A 19,446-nucleotide genomic window follows, 5' to 3' on the forward strand; every position below is an offset into this window, starting at 1 on the left:
AAACACTATAATTTAACTCTAATAAAAAAACACAAAGCACAAGCTATATTAAGCCTTAAAGGGTAAATTACTAAATTCTAGTTGATAAACAAAGTGACCCAACAGATGAAAACACAAGACGAGACAAAAAAAGAGGAAAATCATGATAATTAGCCACTTAAAGTGAAATGAAATATTCAATGGGAAATAAACACTATAATTCAAGTTGCAGAAAACGTACACAAATAATCTATAAAATCTAGTGAACTTAAACTTGGCCTATTCCAACTGGGTTTGAAAGCATGCAACAAAATCATTCTCTCTTCAAAACCCTTCGTGAAGAAAAAAATTCAGATTCCGAGGACCACCACAACGTTAAATTTTTATGTAACTGCGATGATATATATTAAGTAAAACTTAACACAACCCATAGATGGCTCTATACCAAACATCCCAGATTCTGAGGAGTCACTCATGTCAACCCAGCCAAGCCTCTTCTTCTATGTCGAATTCATAAGATTATACAAGAATTTAGGTATTGATTTAAGGTCTTGGCATGAACTTGAGAGCAAACCAACAACAAAAATTACACCGAGCCTGCATTTTCTGACTTACCAGTCTCCATTGGTTCAGTAGATTCCGGTGGGACCTTACTACCGGTAGCACCCGCATTCTCATCAGTGTTGGCATTAGCATTCCCTTGAGGTTGCTGATGCTCACCACCCTGTGATGGTGGGGTTGCTGGTGTTGGTGGAGTAGCTGGCTTGGCTGGCTTTGGTTTTGTCATAATCGGCTTACAGAACCTGTGGAGAACACATACATGTCAAACATAAAACATGGTGGTAAATTGAAAGAGAAAGACAAATCGCTGTAAGAATCCAACATGTTTCTCAAAAAGTTAATGAGTGACAGCTACTCATTCCTGAACTCGAGTGGTTTATATAAACACAAGTAGGCCACAGCAAAGGACTATCAATAACCTGAAAATCGCTTACATGCAGCAAGAATTAAAACAAATACCTATCAACAGACTCAGCTTTCTTTCTTATTTCAGCCGACAAGAGTACAGGGTTAGCATATTTTGGAAGTGAATCCTGCTGCTGCTTCTTCTGCCTCAGCCAGTTCTCAGCTTCAACACATTCAGTTAAGACCTATGAACATGAGGAAAAAATTCAGATTAGAGCATGTTAGTAACACTTATTTTTTGGAAAAGAGTAACATTCTGTTAAGAGAATAAAATAAAAACCTCTCAATTATGAATACGAAACATGCTAATCCGAACACTCACCCGACAACTATTAAAGAAACAAAGGCAAGAAAAGATGAGCAGTACCTTCTGTTTCTCATTGATGTCAATATGATCAAATTTGGGATCATTTGACACTGCGGCTTCTCTGTAACTATTAATGCAATAGATGAACTGATCAATCACTGTACCCCTCTCCGTATATTCTTTATAACGCTCTTCAATTGGATCACCTTGCTGCAACCAAATAAATATCCACCAAAATTAAAAGCATAAACTAGCATGTTTGTGCAGCAAAAACAGAAAGGGTAATAGCATCAGAGATTCTCCCATCCCTTTCTCTTTGTACAATTTTGAAGTTCGAGAAGGTGACATCAGGGATTCTTTTACCCCCGAAACTTCTTACCTTTTTCAGTTCTTCAAGTTTGGCAACATATACACCTTTGGTTTCATCTTCACCATCCTCATATAGCCAGTCTTCCACATCCTGAAGTTTGGCAACAAAACCTTCCTTCTCTGGAGCAGTCACAAACTCTTCATATTTGTCATTAAGCTGAAATTATAACAGAAAAATTAGTTTCAGCAATCATCAAATGACAAGCATTTGCATTTGATGGTTTGGCCATGGGTAAGAGAAGAAAAAGATAAAACCCACCTTGTTTCTCATGTCATACACATAAGCCTCAACAGCATTTTTCTTGTCTTTTGTTTCTTCCATCACACGATCTTGCAAAGCCATTTCAAACTCCTTCTCTACAGCTTTCTGGACATCCACAGGTGCCATTGCTCCATAAACTAATTCTGCTACTGGAATGTTCGTTTTCTTAACCTTTTTCTTGGGAGCCTGAACCTACAACATCAGAAGTCAAGTCAGCCAAATTACAAAAATCAGTTAACCATGCTGGACAACATAACTAATTGAGGCACAAAATCCAAGAAGCAGAGTACATAATATGCATACATGGGTATCAGATTGTGTATTACAGTATATACACACCCCACAGAATGTCTAAAATTTATTTATAAAGTGAAGCAGGATATCATTTAGGTTTAATTCATCACAGTTTGACACAAACAGAGAAATACCAAAATAATAAAACTTAACAATGAGGTCATATTTGCAAAGTTCTTCCAAAAAATGTTTTTCGGTTTGTTTGAACCCAACTTAAACTGTGGTATTATCATCTTCTTTTGCAAAAACTATGTAGTCACAATACTTTCAAGATCATAGCCTCAATCCCTACCCCAAAAAAATAAATTCGAAACTGTCATCTAGAACCTTCTAGATGTGAACACCCATGTAAATAAGCAGCTTGCTTTGCATTGGCAGAAGCACCAATGCAGAGGGCAGACAGAAAATTCAACAATATATAAAGAATTAAAAACAATAATTTCATGCATATGCGGAAATATTCCTCCCAACAGTGCCAACCTTGGTATCATTGTCAGAGGTACCATTGTCCACACCAGTGGTACCATCATCAGCCTTAGCATCTTGCATGTTAACATCACTGTCATTGGAGGTTGGAGGCACAGCAGCATTGATAGGAGCTTCATCAGTTTCCATCTTGGTATTTTCTGCCACTGGTTCTTTGGAAACTGGCACCTCAACTTCTTCCTCTTCCAACAGCTAAACAAATCAAGCAAAAGCTATTAGATACTTGGATCACAGGAACAAATGCTCTCTGATTTACAACCATAAGCTTACGAGAGAAGGTATACCAGGAAAGAAAAATAAGTATTCACCAAATCTAACTATACTTACAGTTGCCAAGTCCACGGATACAATTCCATGCAGATTCAATCGAACTTTAACCTTAACCTTTGCCCTTTCACTTTTTGTAGTTTGGAAAGGACCAATCTGCATACATTTGAGAATCAGCAAAAGGACTACCAAGAGGAAAAAATGTAATAAAGAAAGAGGAAACTTGGAAACCAACTCACAGTATATGTGCTAATCTTAGCAGGTGCTTGTAGCCCACTCACATCACCATATTGTACATCAACAGAAAATGTTCCTGATCTGTAGAATGTCAGTGCCTTGATACTTGGTATGGGATTGCCTTTGGGGAAAACAACTGTACTTAGCTGATTATCTGGTCCACTATCTTGTGCATCCGGACCAGAACCCTTCCATGAAAGGGAGATAGAGAAAGGTAGGCTTTCGTTGACCTTCACATTATGAAATAAAATAGCAACATCATACCATGTACAAATCATAGTATACGGACAATTAACATTTGGGACATAACACTTAAAAAAACACAAAATAAACAGAAAAGCAAATTTCCTGAAGGCCTATTCGGAGGCAGATATCAGAGGTAAGTAATTAAAAGTAAAATAGTATATAACAAATGCTACTAAAGACTTCAGCAGTTTAGAACTGAATAAGTACAGGAGATCATAACCAAACATGCTTACACAACCAACTGTAATATATGAGGCGCTCTGAGCTGCAGTAGCAGACAGTTCAATGGAAGAAGAAACTTTACCTGAAATTCTCGTACTCTAAATGTTGGACTAAGAATTGCACATTGCAAAGCGCAACCCCGAGCAACACATTCACTAGCATTCATTGTCCGCCTAGGCTCCTTTCTGAAAAACTCCGTCAATATTTTATTTATAGCTGGTACACGAGAACCTGAACCAACCACCTCAACCATGTGTACATCTTCAACCGTAAGGCCAGCTTCAGCAAGTGCCTTCTCCAAAGGTCCCTTTACCCGTTCCAAAATTGGAAGACTTAGTTGCTCAAAGTCGTCGCGCTTGATGAAGCTCCTGACATCCTTCTCATCCATCAAGCACTCAATGTTCAGAGGTGCCTCGGGGTTTGCACTTAGCATCTTCTTCAGCTTCTCACAAGCAGCCCTGAGCCTTAGACATGCCCTGGCATTCTGGAAAACATCAATCTTGTACTCCTCCTTAAATTTTGCAGCAAAGTAATTGAACAAAACCTCATCAAAATCCCTCCCTCCCAAAGACCTATCATATGAATGAGCTAGTATTTTAAGCTGCCCCTTTTTGAAGCCGGCAATGCAAACTTGCATGCTTGCATGTCCAATGTCGACAAAGGCAACATTCAGCTGATCAGTTTCATGAAGATCAGTCTTGTAAATACCATAGGCCAAGGCAGTCGCCGTAGTTTCATGAATGAGGTGAAGTGGGCGCAAACCAGCAATTGTGGCAGCATCCAAGACTGCCCTCCTATCAAGATCAGTAAAATAAACTGGGATTCCAATGCAACAATCAATAACTGCCGCATTGAGATTTTTCTCGGCAATTTCTTTAAGATTCGACAACATCATTCCAAAGACTTGGATTGGGGTAAATGCTTTAGCTTCACCCAAGTAGCGTGCATGAATCAATGGATATCCATCAGGGCCTTCAGTGACATGAAAGGGCAATGACTTGAGATCCCGCTGCAATTCGGGATCAGAAAACTGTTTACCAATTAGCCTCTTAATCTGTGAGATGGAATTCTTGGGGTTCATCATAGTGGTTGCAGCCCCAGCAGTGCCAATGAAACGTTGCTTATCACCAAAGCATACAATAGCAGGCGTTTCACGCTTGGACTCGTCATTGAGCACGACATCAATACCCCTTTGCCTCGCAACCGCAACAATGCAGCTTTCATTACCGAAATCAAATCCGACCACACTCATCTTTGTGAATTAAAATTTTGACCAGCAAGCCAAATAAAAAAATCTGGAAAAAAAAAGAAATAACTAAATTCACCACATTTACATCTAGAAAACATGGAATGTTTCACTACAACTGAACAAAAAACGTCATCATGCCAAATAGAAGAACTTGAATCAATAGCTCATATGCATATAAATATAAGTTTCTCCTCGTTCGAAATAAATGCATGGCCTAGGAGAGATCTCAACTATTAATTTTATACAAGTTACTGAATCTATAAGCTCTAAATTGTCTACAAAAAATGTCTTACAATAGGATATAGCAATATTATTTCGTCATATAGCAATAAAATTGTTTAAATCGCATTCACGCTAGAATTTTTCATAAAGTTAACAAGCAGAATCAAATAAAACAACAATTTAACTACACAGATAATATTAATTACTAAGATATATGCATTTCAAATATCAATAAATAAAATTAATGTCTTATAACGCATAGCAATGGATATAAAATCAAATCCGTTGTTGAATCAGACCAAGCACAACGAATAAGGAATGAAAAATCGCAATGATAACAAACAACAATTGCACATTAATGAAGAAAATCAAAATTACATAATGAATTAGCAAGTGAACAAAAAAATCACAGATCTAGAAATTGAAGGAAGATTAATGATGAATGGAGTGAAGCAATAAGGTTCTACTTTGTGCTGCCACAGCGATCCAGAAGAGAATAACGGAAAATGGAAGAAAGGGTTTCTATTTTGTTGTGAGATTCTAGAACAATCTCAATACACTATCTTATAGTGTTGCTGCTAACACGTACTTTCTATTTTTATTAAGAAAATTAAGTAATCAATGAAGAGAAAATGAAGCGATATTGTTATACTCTTTCATTATATTATATCTATGATTCATTTTTAATTATTATCAATTTTTTGAAAAAAATAATTTAAATAAATAAAAGATGATATAATAAATTTATATATATATATATATATATATACACACACGTATAGAAAAGAGGTTTAGTACCCGAAACTAGTATTTAGTGAAGTTTGGATACAAATATGTAAAAGCATATATTTTTTCTCATTCTTTTGGTAGTATGAAATATATATCATAATTTTTGTCGGTAAGAAACCGATCTTTTTTAGGTTTGTAATTGTTCATTTCAACAAGTGTTACTCATGAAAATTGAACTTTCGATATTGGGATCTAATGGATTCATATACTACTCTTCCAATGTTTTGTTGATACATTTTTTAGAAGAGTGTAATATCTAGTTAATTTTGGTGTAAAATTTTGTATGACACAATACATTTTTTCTCATTCTTTGGGTAGTATCAAATATATTTCCTAAAATTTTTCGGTAAGGAACTAATCATTTTTAGAGTTTATAACTATCATTCTCAATAAGTGTTACTCATAGAAATCGAACCCCGATCTCGGATCTAGTAGAGTCTTATACCATTAGACCAATATTTTGGTGATACGTTTTTCTCATTTGAGAATGGGTCTCCAATGGAATTTTGAAATTTAACTTCATACATGACTTTGCTACTTGTTAAATTTGGAATTTGGATCCTTTGGCAATCCGGCACAACATGCTAAAGATGTCGCTATTGTGCTTCTAGAAACATTTGGTTGCTTAATGGCCAGCTTTATTTATTTTTTTCTATTTTAAAAAGAAAAGAGAAGTAGAAATACTTTCCATTTTGATTTCGTTTTGTTTGTTTTTTAGTTGGTTTGGGCTTAATAATAATCTTGTAGGTCTTATTTATTAACTTGGGAGATAGGGATGACAAAAAAACTCGTACTCATAGGTACCTACGAGTAAAACTCGTACCAATACGGGTCACAAACGGGTATCCCAGGTATTATAAACGGGTTTTTAAAAATACTCGTGGTACATACGACGGGTACTCGTTATTTATATGGTTAATATATTATATTTAATTAAATAAAAAGTACATTATTCTAACATTCATTACACTATGTATATTTTTTCCTTTTACTTTGTTTACATATTTTATTGAGTTTGGTGTGAAACATCCTACAAATATTATTACATGTATAGAAACATACATGTTTTACAAAGAAAATATATATTTTTTGTTAAGGAAATGAGAATAAAAAATCAGCAAATAGAAAACACCAATAAATTTAGCATTTTTGCCAAATATTCAATCAAAAGATACAAAAATAATTAAATTTCATCTCATTTGCAATATAATAGAAGTAAAAAAATTAAAAATTCATTTATAATATAGGAAACTCACGGGTACCCAGAAATATCCACAAATACCCACACACAGATACGGGCGGGTATGTATATTGTTCTCCTATTTTAAAACGGGTAGAGAATAACTACTACCCGTGCCCGCCCGTTGCCATCCATACTTGGGAGTTTGGATTTAAACTTTCAATAATAGGTTTGACATAAATATACCCCTTTAAATGAAAAGCTACATAAATGCATCCCTTTAAATCTATCAAATAAATTTTCACTTATTTTAATAAATAGAATAAAATATTTCCTAATTTATCTTCTCTAATTACTAAAATTATGATATATATTCAATTTTTTTAGTTTTTAAAAATATTTTTGTAGAAGAAGACTTAAATATGACACAAAATTGAAGGATATAACTTATTTTTTTAGTTTGATAAAATACTTTATTCTCTTTTTATAATTAACTAATGGATTGTACGTGATATTGGTATATAATAAAATAAAATAAAATAATTACTACCAAGTGGGTCACCACCAAAAAAAAATACTCTCAAGTGGGCCACGACTATTGATTCAATTATTCAACATGCAAGCCTTGATTAGTTGACATGTGTATTTTTTTTATATAGTTTTTCAATTTTTTAAATCTCTCCTTAATTTTTCCTTTGTATTTTTATTAGTTATATCTAAGCAACATCTAAGCCTTGCCTGCAATTTAGGGAAGATATGACATGTTATTTAATATTTTTTATAGAGTGTAATATTTATGTTTAGTGTTAAGATTTATATACAGTCATTATATTATCCACAATTCATTTGAATTATATTTTTTAAAAAGTTAATAATTTTTAAATATGAATAATATATGATATATTATCAGTGTATAAAACTCATATACTGTTAGTAGATATATATTTTTTCTTTTTTTATGCTAGGATGGATATGGCATGCCATTTGATATTTTTTTTAATATGGGCAAGCCCACATTCATCTTTGTTTTAGTGGGCATTGTGCCAATAAAGGTGGAGTTATTTGGTTTCTTACACTTAGTTTAATTTGAGGGAAGAAATACAAGTGTGAGAAGGAAAATAAGGAGAAAGTAAGAGATACAAAAATTGAGTGAATTTTTTATACTAGAGAAACAAAAGAAAATGATGTTTTTTCCCACTTTGTTTGAATGGGTAAAGAGTTAAAAAATATTGTGTTGTTTTTAGAAACAAAAAATGCGTGGAAAGTAAAGAGTTGAAATAAATATTTGTTTTAGAATCATTGCAAGTGAATATCTCTTCTCATTCTTACTCGAATAGCCGAAATAGGTCTTTAATAATAAAGTTTAGGTCTAGATAGAAGTTGAGTTTTATTTATTCAATCTGATAGGTCTGACTCAAATTGGATGTTATCACATTATAAAGTAAGTTTAGTACTAGGTTTAAAATATAATTTTGCATAAAAAACAGTTTTTTTTTGTATGTCATGGTCATTTTCCGAGTCTAAAATTGACTGATCTAAGCCCAATTATGTAACACATTTACTAACTCTATTTCTCTTTAATTATTTTAGGCAAACAAAAGACCACCATTTTTTTTCTTCCCATTTTCTTTCTATTAAGTTCATTTCCTCTGCAACCCACCAAAATCATCCCTAGTTCATTCTCCATATCCCTAAAACTAGAATAACTCTTAGGTCCACATCAAAATTATCATGCCTATAAGTGTGGAAAACTTCCCAAGTAGAGTTTTTAAATCAAATTGATATTCATTCTAAACTTAACTCTTTATTTGGATTGATAAATTTGGCTTATAAATTAAACGAGTTGAATTTGAGCTCATTAAATAAATGAGTCAAACTTGAGATATATATATATATGCATATACTCATAGAGAATATTTAAATTTGTACATAACAAATATACAATTATATATAAATATATACATATATAGTTGTGTAACCCAAGTTTATTATCTTCACAAAATTAAAGTTCTATAAATATCAATTTAAATGTCTGGTTTCTCTTTATAAACACACATAATATATAAGCACATATACACATATACGTATGTATATCAATGATCACCATCCAAGTTGACGAGCATCATAAACTTGAGCTCGTTAACCCACTCGAAAGTTCATAAACTTTAAATGAGTTAACCTTGAGCTGAAAAAAGCTCGCTTTCAAATTGGCTCGAAACTAGACTTGAGCCAACCCTTAGGGTTAGTTTAGGATAGGAAAGAAGGAAAAAAGAAGACTTTAGAGTCATGAAATACACTTGTGAAATGACTCCCAAGTCTTCCCTTTCAAAATCTAACTCCCAATCAAACCCTTAGTGAGTGAGTTGAGTGAAGCTCGACATGATTGATTTCCAACCCTCATGCTTCAACGCACAACTCATTGGCTCAAAATGTGCTTTCGATCTACTAGACTCAAAGATGTAGCCTAAGGGAGTGTATGCCCCACATGCTTTAAATCATACTTAGAGAAGAGTTTCTGAAATCTCCACCGCTAGAGCCATAACATCATTATATTCCACTTTGTATTGGTGTCCTTGCATCCAAACTTTACCAACCACTACTAGTGTGAGATCCAACCACTACTAGTGTGAGATCCAACCACACATATTCTAGCGAACCATTCTCGTTCCACCCTTTAAAGTATTGGAATCACTCTAATTGATTTGCCAATAACTGAAGCCATATTGAGGAGAAAAATCTTGTCATAAAATGCCAAATTAGACACTTGGATCTAGATCCATACCAAAGTTCTATTTATCAAGGTTTTAAGTAACTATTTCACTAGAAATTTCAGAAACTTCAAAAACTTTAACATTTCAAATAATTACGAGTATTTTTTGTCAATATTACTATAATTTCTGTTGTAGTATAGTTTCGATAATTCCCAAAACACATTTAAATCAATGACAAACATATATTTAAAACCATGCTACTTACCTTTCTTCTTGTGAAATAAAATCAACACTCCACATTGAAACCACCAAATAGTGATAAAAATTATTCAACCCCTCAGGCATGACGTCATCCTTATCTTCTTAACTATTAATTTTCACGATGAAAAAACCATTGTTACTCTATTGTGCAACATTCTATTTTGGATGACATATTGACAATATATATATATATATATATATTATACTGAATTAATTTTCTATTTTGGAGAAAAATATGATGTTATATCTATTGTTAGTTGGCAATCTCTATTCCTATATTATCTAATAGTCATCTTACTGTAAGAATGTATTGATTTATAGAAATTTGTATTTCACCTTAAGTTATGGTTTGTAATAGTTCACTCGAACTTTTACCTTTATTTCTTTTAAATTTCCCTTTTAAAATAGAGAAAAAGATATATACTTTCATTTCATCATCCATATTGATATTTAATCGTCGCTAATTTTTAGAAAATAAAACAAATCATACTAATGGAAAGAATGGATAAGTGTGAGTGAATATCTTTTATTAATTGATTGATTGAATATACAAGATTTCTCCTTATATAGAGAGTAAGGAGAGTGATCAACTAACATAACAAACTCCTAATCATCCAAAACCAATTAATAAGGCACATTTCAAAATGTAAAGCACAATGATAAACATGTGTGAAAAATAACTCTGCTGCATAATATAATTCCCTAAACTACCCTTGGCCAAGTATTAAACATTGGCCTAAAGAAGACCCATATGAAATAATTCTAGTTCATAATTTGCCAAAGACTGATGCGCAAACTGGTGCATGAGGCTTGGTCACAACCATAGTTGATCCAAAGCTATATTTCCTGGAACAACATAAGAGTATAGACCCCCCAAGATGGAGAGTAAATATTAATGATCCCCAACTTGGGTAAGAGATGATAAAAAGGAGTAGGTTCAAGCAGTTTTGTAAGAATATATGCTGTCTGATCTATTGAGGTACAAGAAGAAGATGATATAGCTTATCTCAATGTGCTTTGTTCTTTCATGGAAGACTACATTAGCTGCTATGTACCTGGCAGAATCATTATCACAGTATAACATGGCTGGTTCCTTGTAAGGAACTTTGAAATCTCTTAAGAGATAAGTGAGCCATTGAACCTCACATGAGGCAGAAGCTAAGGCACAATATTCTGCCTCAAAGGAAGATATAGAAATAGTATTTTGTTTCTTTGATTTCCAAGAAATAAGAGAGTTTTCAAGAAGCATACAATAACGTGAAATAGACTTTTTAGTATCAAGGCATGAAGCCCAATCAGAATCACTAAACCCCTTTATTTGAATGATGAAATCAATAGGATAAAATAAGCCCTGACCAAGACTATGTTTGATGTACCTAAGAACTCTAGTTAGAGCTTGGTGATGTTTGGTTGTAGGATTACCCATGAATTGGCTAAGTTGTTGAGTTGCAAAACTCAAGTCAGGCCTTGTATTGGTTAAGTATAATAATCTTCCAACCAATTGTCTATACAGAACATGATTATGGTAGGGAGTACTATCATCTTGGTGTAAGTGGGCATTTTTAACCATAGGTGTGATAACTAGTTTAGAGTGTAGGAAACCAGTACTAGAGAGTAAATTAAGAGCATATTTTTTCTGACAAAGAGTAATTCCTTGGTGAGATCTAGCCACTTTAACCCCAAGGAAATATTTTAATGTTCCCAAGTCTTTGATCTTAAAAATAGAGTCAAGGTGTAGTTTAATAGAATCAATCTCAGATTGATCATTTCCAGCTAAAATAAAGTCATCTACATAGATGAGTAAAGCTGTGAATTTGCAATGGTTACTCTTGGTGAATAGAGAGTGATCATGTGAGAATTTCTTGTAGCCTAAGAAACTATGGGAATTCGATATTTTGGCAAACCATTGCCTACTAGCTTGTTTTAAACCATATAAGGATTTATTCCGCTTGCAAACCATGTTTGGAATGGCAGAGGATACACCTTGAGGTAAAGACATGTATACTTCCTCGTCAAGGTCACCATGAAGGAAAACATTATTCACATCAAGTTGTTGTAGAGTCCATCCTAATCTAGAAGCAAGAGCTAATAGTAATCTGACAGTGGTAAGCCTTACAATACGGGCAAATGTTTCATAATAGTCAAGGCCCTCTGTTTGGTTATAGCCCTTAGCTACAAGCCTGACCTTGTATCTTTCTATAGTGCCATTACTGTTATATTTGAGTTTGTATACCCATTTAGAGCCTATGGCAGTTTTGTGAGGTGGTAAGGGGACAAGATCCCAAGTATTGCTTGAGTTCAAGAGCCTTGAGCTCATTGTTCATTGCTTGAATCCAGGCATATGATTTGATAGCCTGTTTGTAAGTTTTAGGCTCGTCTTGGATGGTGATGGAGAGGCAATGTCTGAGGTGAAAGGTAGATAAGGATGTGTATGTGAGGAATTTATTTAAAGGGTGCTTGATGTGTGATTCAGTGAAGGATGGATTTGAGTTAATGAGATTACAATGGAAATCTCTAAGGTAGGTGGGTGGTTGAGTTATTCTTTGTGATCTTCTAGGCTGCTCAGGTTGGATGGTTGGGGATGGAGGGGTAGGTTAGGGCTGATGTGTGGTCTAGCTAGTTTTAGCTTGGGTTTGTGAGTCAAGGTGGACAGGATTTAGGTCTAGGAAGGGAAAAGACTCAGTGGTATGTATTTGGTCAGAGTTGGAAGGTGTGGGGCTTTTCTGGTATGGAATATATGTTCATGGAAAACAACATTTCTAGAGATAAAAACTTCTCTAGTGTTTAAATCAAACAATATGGACCTTTTTGTCCCTGATTTGTATCCTAAGAATAGAGATTTTCTAGCCCTGGGATCAAGTTTGGTTCTATGACTTGTAAGAGTGGAGGCAAAGGCTAAGCTGTCAAAAACTCTAAGATCACTAAGGCAAGGTTTGTCATCTATCATTATCTCGAAAGGTGTTTTCTGTTTAAGAACATGGGTAGATAATCTATTTACAAGAAAACTTCATGTTTAATAGCATAACCCCAAAATTCTCTAGGAAGGTGAGCCTGGAACATAAGACACCTAGTGATGTTTAGGATATGTCTATGTTTTCTTTCAACAACAATATTCTATTGTGGTGTCTCAAGAGGTTTGATGGATGATACCAAGGTTCTGATAAGGCTTATGAATTAGGAATTCTTGGCCATTATCAATCCTAATGGTTTTAATTTTCTTGTCATATTGCACATTAGCTAAGGTTATGAAATTTTGAATAAGAGTTCTAGTTTCAGATTTACTGGCCATAAGGTATACCCATTTGAAATTGTGAAATCATCCACTATGGTTAGAAAGTATCTTTTTCCATGTACGGTAGGGGTCCCAAGGGGCCCCCAAATATCCATATGCACTAAATCGAAGGCATGCTTAATCAAAGAGGAACTCAAATTAAAAGGCAATCTAGCTTGATTACCAATGTGGCAGTAATCACACACTTTATTTGAATCAACATTCACATTAGGAAAATATTTAGCAACATTTATCAAAATAACATATGAAGGATGGCTTAACCTAAAATGCCAAAGATCAAAGAAATGAATGGTACAAGATTCTAAACAGTTGATATTACATGATTCTTTACAATCTCGTTTACTACTTCTTGTGAGGATGTAGAGGTTGTTATGGACTTTAGCATGACCAATCATCCTCAAGGAAGTCATATCCTGAATAAGACAAGAACACTTATAAAAAATGAGCTTGTACTGATTGGATTCAACAAGCTTTTGTATGAAAATTATGTTGTACTTAAAATCAGGAATGTATAAGACATTGTAAAGAGTCAATTCTTGTGTAAGTTTAATGGTTCCTTTTTGTTTTGCAATGATACTCATGTTGTTAGGAAACTTAATAATAGGCCTAATTGTAGTGTGAAAAGTAAAGTGAGCAAGACAATTAGTAACATGATCAGATGGGTTCATACCTGATAGGATGGGTTCTTCTGCATCTGAATCGTGACTCATTTGATTTATAGTATGCTCATGACTAATGCCGAGTTGAAGAGAATCTTCCCTGTGTTCCTTTGTATCTATTTTATCTTTTCTAGTGGGATCTTCTTCATTGATCATTATGCTATTGATTGTTCCACCCCTGTTTTGTGTCCTTGATCTGAATTTGAAGTTAGGAGGGAACCCATGCTTGAAATAACATGTCTCTATAGTGTGTCCTTCCTTACTGTAGAAGGTATAAACCTTGTAGTTGTTACCAGTTTGTGTGAATTCTTTTCTAGTTATGCTGAAACCTTCAAACTTTCTAGGCGGATTTCTATTATTATATCATCTTCCACTAGTTTTATTGACTTGTGACCTCCAAGATGTGTTAGAATTGAAATTGTTCATAGTAGATTTTGGATTATCTCCACATATATTTCCTTCTTGTTGCAGGATCATTGAGAAAGCCTTGTTGATTGAGGGTAACAGGTCCATGAGTAAAATTTGTGCTCTCACTGAGTTATATTGATCCCCCAATCCTTTAAGAAAACATATTACATATTCTGCATCCCTATGCCTTCTGATTGTTTTGAGAAGAATACTTGAACATAAACATTGAACGGTACAAACACAACTTGGTATAGGTCTTAGTGAGTCCAATTCATCCCACAAAGTCTTTAAATATGTATGAAAACTGGATACACTCCTATTTCCTTGTTTCATGGAGTGTATTTCTTGCAAAATATCGGATGTTCTGAAGTGATCACCTTTTGGGAAGCGTTCCTTGAGATCTTCCCACAGTTCTTGTGCTGAATCCATGTAAGTAGTGCTTTGAGCAATTTGTTGTGTAACTGATCTTGTGATCCAAGAAAATACCATAGTGTTACATATTTTCCAAGCATCAAAGTTGGGGTCTGATTCTTGTGGCATGGTTATGAATCCATTGACAAATTTGAATTTGTTCTCAGATTTAAGTGCTTTACTCATGGATATGCTCCATGAGTGATAATTCCCTCCATCTAAAGGAGGTGTAACCAAGGTCATTCATGGACTTTCACCTGAATGAAGGTAGTAGGGGTTGGCTGGATTTTGCAGAAGGTCTGCTGCAGCAACTTCTTGATGAGTTGTATTTGATTGAGCTTCCATTCTTATTGAACTTGTTGAAAATCGTGAATGAATGAATGTGTCTTACAAAGATAGAGGAGATGTGAATTATGTAGCAGAGCTCTCATATAGATAGCTCTAATACCATAAAACAAATCATGCTAATGGAAAGAATGAATAAGTGTGAATGAATATCTTTTATTAATTGATTGAATGAATATACAAGACTTCTCCTTATATAGAGAGTAAGAAGAGTGATCAACTAATATAACAAACTCCTAACCACCCAAAACCCGTTAATAAGGCACATGTCAAAATATAAAGCACAATGATAAACATGTGTGAAAAATAACTTTGCTGCATAATTTAATTCCCTAAACTACCCTTGGCCAAGTATTAAACATTGGCCTAATGAAGACCCATATGAAATAATTCTGGTTCATAATTTGCCAAAGACTGATGCGCAAACTGGTGCATGAGGTTTGGTCACAACCAAGGAATGATGCAGGAAATCTGGTGCACAATTCTGATGCACTTGATGTACAATCTGGTGCACAAGTCTGATGCAGGAAATCTGGTGCATCCGATGCATGATTCTCGGTCAGTGATCCTTGGTCAGCTAATCCTGCATCCTGACTCAACATGGCAATAATTGATCCAAAGCTATATTTTCTGGAACAACATAAGAATATAGATTATGCAATATGTTTCAATAGAAAAAATAATTCAAATAAATAGTGAATGATATAATATCTTTTATAAATATTTATATTGACAATATATAAAATTTACACTCTTTAAAATATTGGATCAACTAAAAACAAATTAATTAGCGTTCATAGTCAAAAGATTAAAAGTATAAGTTTAATTTCCTAATGGCTCATTGAAGGGGAACTTCTAAATACGATCTTTAATCAAGGTAGATTGATTTAATGGGGAGAATTGACTTAAGTCATGCTCTATAAAGGTCTGAGTTTGAATTCACTTTCTATGTGATGATCTTATTAGTAGGCAGTATTAGTCTTTTCTATTTCCTAAGCAAATTAAATCAAATGAAGGATATTTGAGATTCAATAATTAATCTCTATTTAATAAAATAATGAAACATTTTTGGTGAAAAAGATGATGCACGATCTTTAGATCAACAAAATAAACATAAAATTGAGAGAAGCAAATAGAAATGATCCATACAAAACATAGGACATGCCTTAACCTTAGTGGCCTAAGAGATATATCAAATAAACTTTATGCTACCAAAAAAAACTATCAAAGAAGTTATTTATTTATTTTCCTTCTTCTTGATGAACACCCAAATTCAAACAATAATCTAATCTGCATATTTCTCTAAAAAAATTGAAGGTACGCAAAACTTTATTCAAAGGCTAAATGAAATTAAACTAGAAGCAAAAAGTTCAATCCAATAAACATATAATTGTAACACCCATTTGAGTAGGAATACAAATCTTTTATACCCATTTTTTTACTATAAATAAAAAATAATCACCTCATTAAAAAAATAAATTAAAAAAAAGTTATCAAAATCTTTAATGAGATTAATATTTCTTATTAATAATAAAGATAATCCTATAGAATAACGTGTATAAAAGATTTGTCCTAGCCACTACATTACCTATTCTATGAATAAGTTTAAATAAAATATATAAAGAAAAAATCCAAAAAAAGTAAAGAATGAAGAAGTTGAAAACAGCAAAAGATATATACCAAATCAAATCCAAGTGATGTAACACTTTAAATTTTATGATTACAAAGGACAATGATATTTCCTTTTGCATGAAACCTTACCAACACACTCAAATTCTTATTTTTTTCTTCTTTATTCTCCTACTTCACTTTCTTTCCACTCCTAATAGTTCTAACACTCCTTGGATTCACCATTGCAGGTGTGGTTTCTGAAGGTGGCCGCATAACAGTGACCAAATCCACAAAAGCACTAAGTATGAACTTGTAATATTTTTTCTCATTCATGTTCATGTGAAAAAACAAGAGTTGTTCCATGAAATCCCAATCCACACTTTCATTGTTCTTGAGCCTTGCTTCAACCATGTTTTGCATGGATCGATGGAAGTCCTCATAAGGATTTGGTGAACACCCCAAAATCACTATGCAATTATTGGGTCGAATTTGTTCCATATCTTGATCCTTTGCGTAAGAGGAATTTGAAGACGGTGAATCATTTATGGTCATGGTCGAAGTTGTACTTGATCGTGTTTGGTCACCTATTTTTGAGTACACAAAATGCATAAGCACAATAAATTGTCAAATTTGATCTTGGGATTAACAGCATCACTTAATTTGGTAGGTGATATTACATAATATTATATATTCTTATACAAAAACCTTATGACAAATCCTTCTACATAATAAAGAAAACACCATATATTACTAAAAAAAATCAATTATTAATAAAAAAATTATACATATGCTATATATGATGTAGAAGGATTTGTCCAAAAATTTGTAGAAAGATTTATTGGAGAATTATTTGTAAAAAGATATATCATTTTCTTACAAAAATATTAAATCAACTTACACAAAGACCAAATTGACTGATAATATGCAACCGGATTTCTATTTGAACACTTTATAATGACATTCAAAATTCATCTATAGTGAATCAAACTCAAGTTTGTTAGAATAAGTTTAGAACAAATATTTGGAGCAATATTTTTATTATAGAAACACATAATTTATATATATATATATATAAATTTTAAAATATATATTAAAAAGGTAACCTATACCTATGGTGGCATCCTCAAGTGAGCCTGAGAAGTCACGTTTCATGTTGAACCTATTAGAGCCATAACGATCCCTTGGTGGTGCCTTAAAAAGGAAGGGTCCTAGCTTTGGAAATTTACCATTTTCATGCCTTTCTTCTTCTTCTTCTTCTTCATCATCATGAACCTTTTCTTCATCATCTTTGATGTACAAAGACTTGAAATTCTCCAAGAGAAAATGATCAATATCCGTTAGTGTGGTTTCAACATCTTTATCATTATTTTTCTTATCATCCATGGAGAAAGAAGAAGCCTTAGGACTAATGTCATCATTGACAAAAGAAGAGGTCCTTCTATGCTTTCTAACCGAGAGAAACCTTTGCTTAGAGGGTATGTGGACTTTTGATCTAGGAATTTTTATCTTGGAGAGGTAGTTTTGAAGGGACTTTCGAATCTTCTTAGGCATATTTTGATGTTTTGCCCTACTTGTTATTCTAATGGTAGTTTGAGATAAAACTTATATATAAATATAAGGTGTGGAGTGTGGTGTATAAATAAACATAAATAAGGAAAATAAGCACCTAATTTATGCCTTCAAAGTGCATTTAGGGTAAGGATATAATTTGGTATAAAGAATGCACTACTTTGGTTAAGAATCACGTCGCTTACAAAATCCCAATTTTAAATTAAGAATTTGATTCAAAGGATACGATATTCTAGACTTTTACTAACACCATGATTTTTACTAGTTGTGACATATTTGGAGAGTAAATATGAAATTTTGTTTTCCCTATTGGTGAGATTTGAGAGTAAATATGTCTCAAATATCTCACTTTATGTCATTACTAATGAGATAGAGGAATTTTTATTTCGATAAATGGCAAGAAAATTTATATGCATTTAATTGTGTTTACTTAGGAACTGATGCGTAAAAATTAAACACCCGCAAAAAGGAGAATAAACTTACAAGTTAACTAAAAAAACTTACAAGGTAACTTTAATGGATTATTTAAAAGTTTATATATTATTAGAGGAAAGCACGCTTCTTTACAATCTCAACATTTATTGTGGAATTTATATATATCAATAGGAAAAAAACTTAAAATTAATGGAATATTTTACGTTATTTAAATATCATCTATCAAAATTTGATCTGAGCAACAAGTTGGATTTGATGTGTCAACTGTTGTTGCACTAACAAATGTTTATTTATAGTTGATGTAATATTGTTTTACGTTATATATTAACTATATTTTGTAGTGGTATTTTATGTGATTTTGTGGTAGACTTTTACTATCACATAACAGGTACAAGTTTGAAGTGATTTTGGAACAATACAACTCATACATCTTGAATTTATTCGATATATTAATTTTGTAATAAAATGAAATTCACCTTTTCAAAAATTTTATTTGTAAATTTAGAAAGAAATCAGTTTAACTAGTCATTTTTTTTATTTTCCATTATATATATGCGTGCTTCTATAATTTTTTACTTCTTTATGCAATATATATTTATTGTGAATATTTCTGGAGATACTCTAATTGAAAGCCCATATTCCATAGTGATAAAGGTGTTAAACCAACCC

General features: G+C 33.0%; 2 protein-coding genes across 4 annotated transcripts; both read right to left on the reverse strand.

Annotated features, from left to right (window-relative positions):
- Positions 132 to 5,685, reverse strand: LOC109347797 (heat shock 70 kDa protein 15-like). 3 transcript variants are annotated; one of them, XM_019587867.1, is made up of 10 exons: positions 5,574 to 5,685; positions 3,718 to 4,930; positions 3,170 to 3,397; positions 2,991 to 3,086; positions 2,658 to 2,855; positions 1,881 to 2,075; positions 1,632 to 1,778; positions 1,313 to 1,462; positions 1,000 to 1,130; positions 132 to 782 (listed from the first exon to the last, which is right to left on the reverse strand). In XM_019587867.1, exons 2-10 carry the CDS (start codon positions 4,885 to 4,887, stop codon positions 566 to 568), a joined length of 2,532 nt encoding a protein of 843 aa, XP_019443412.1. In that variant the 5' UTR covers positions 4,888 to 4,930; positions 5,574 to 5,685; the 3' UTR covers positions 132 to 565. The 3 variants fall into 3 exon arrangements, with proteins under 3 accessions (XP_019443412.1, XP_019443413.1, XP_019443414.1); XM_019587868.1 differs by having other exon boundaries at positions 5,566 to 5,647; XM_019587869.1 differs by lacking the exon at positions 5,574 to 5,685 and adding an exon at positions 5,517 to 5,535.
- Positions 16,839 to 18,403, reverse strand: LOC109347175 (transcription repressor OFP14-like). Its single transcript, XM_019586896.1, has 2 exons — positions 17,883 to 18,403; positions 16,839 to 17,357 (listed from the first exon to the last, which is right to left on the reverse strand). The coding sequence occupies exons 1-2, from the start codon at positions 18,322 to 18,324 to the stop codon at positions 16,963 to 16,965; spliced, it is 837 nt and encodes a 278-aa protein (XP_019442441.1). The 5' UTR covers positions 18,325 to 18,403; the 3' UTR covers positions 16,839 to 16,962.

Source organism: Lupinus angustifolius, chromosome LG05 (genome assembly GCF_001865875.1).
Source record: "Lupinus angustifolius cultivar Tanjil chromosome LG05, LupAngTanjil_v1.0, whole genome shotgun sequence".
NCBI lineage: Eukaryota > Viridiplantae > Streptophyta > Magnoliopsida > Fabales > Fabaceae > Lupinus > Lupinus angustifolius.

Bases quoted from the DNA above. Each gene is read 5' to 3' on its own strand.
- LOC109347797 (XM_019587867.1), bottom strand. From the start codon at position 4,887: ATGAGTGTGGTCGGATTTGATTTCGGTAATGAAAGCTGCATTGTTGCG. The intron at 2,856-2,990 runs GTAAGTATAGTT...TGATTTGTTTAG, and splicing joins TATCCGTGGACTTGGCAACT to CTGTTGGAAGAGGAAGAAGT. The intron at 1,779-1,880 runs GTGGGTTTTATC...TTATAATTTCAG, and splicing joins TGTATGACATGAGAAACAAG to CTTAATGACAAATATGAAGA.
- LOC109347175 (XM_019586896.1), bottom strand. From the start codon at position 18,324: ATGCCTAAGAAGATTCGAAAGTCCCTTCAAAACTACCTCTCCAAGATA. The intron at 17,358-17,882 runs GTATAGGTTACC...ACTCAAAAATAG, and splicing joins ACTTGAGGATGCCACCATAG to GTGACCAAACACGATCAAGT.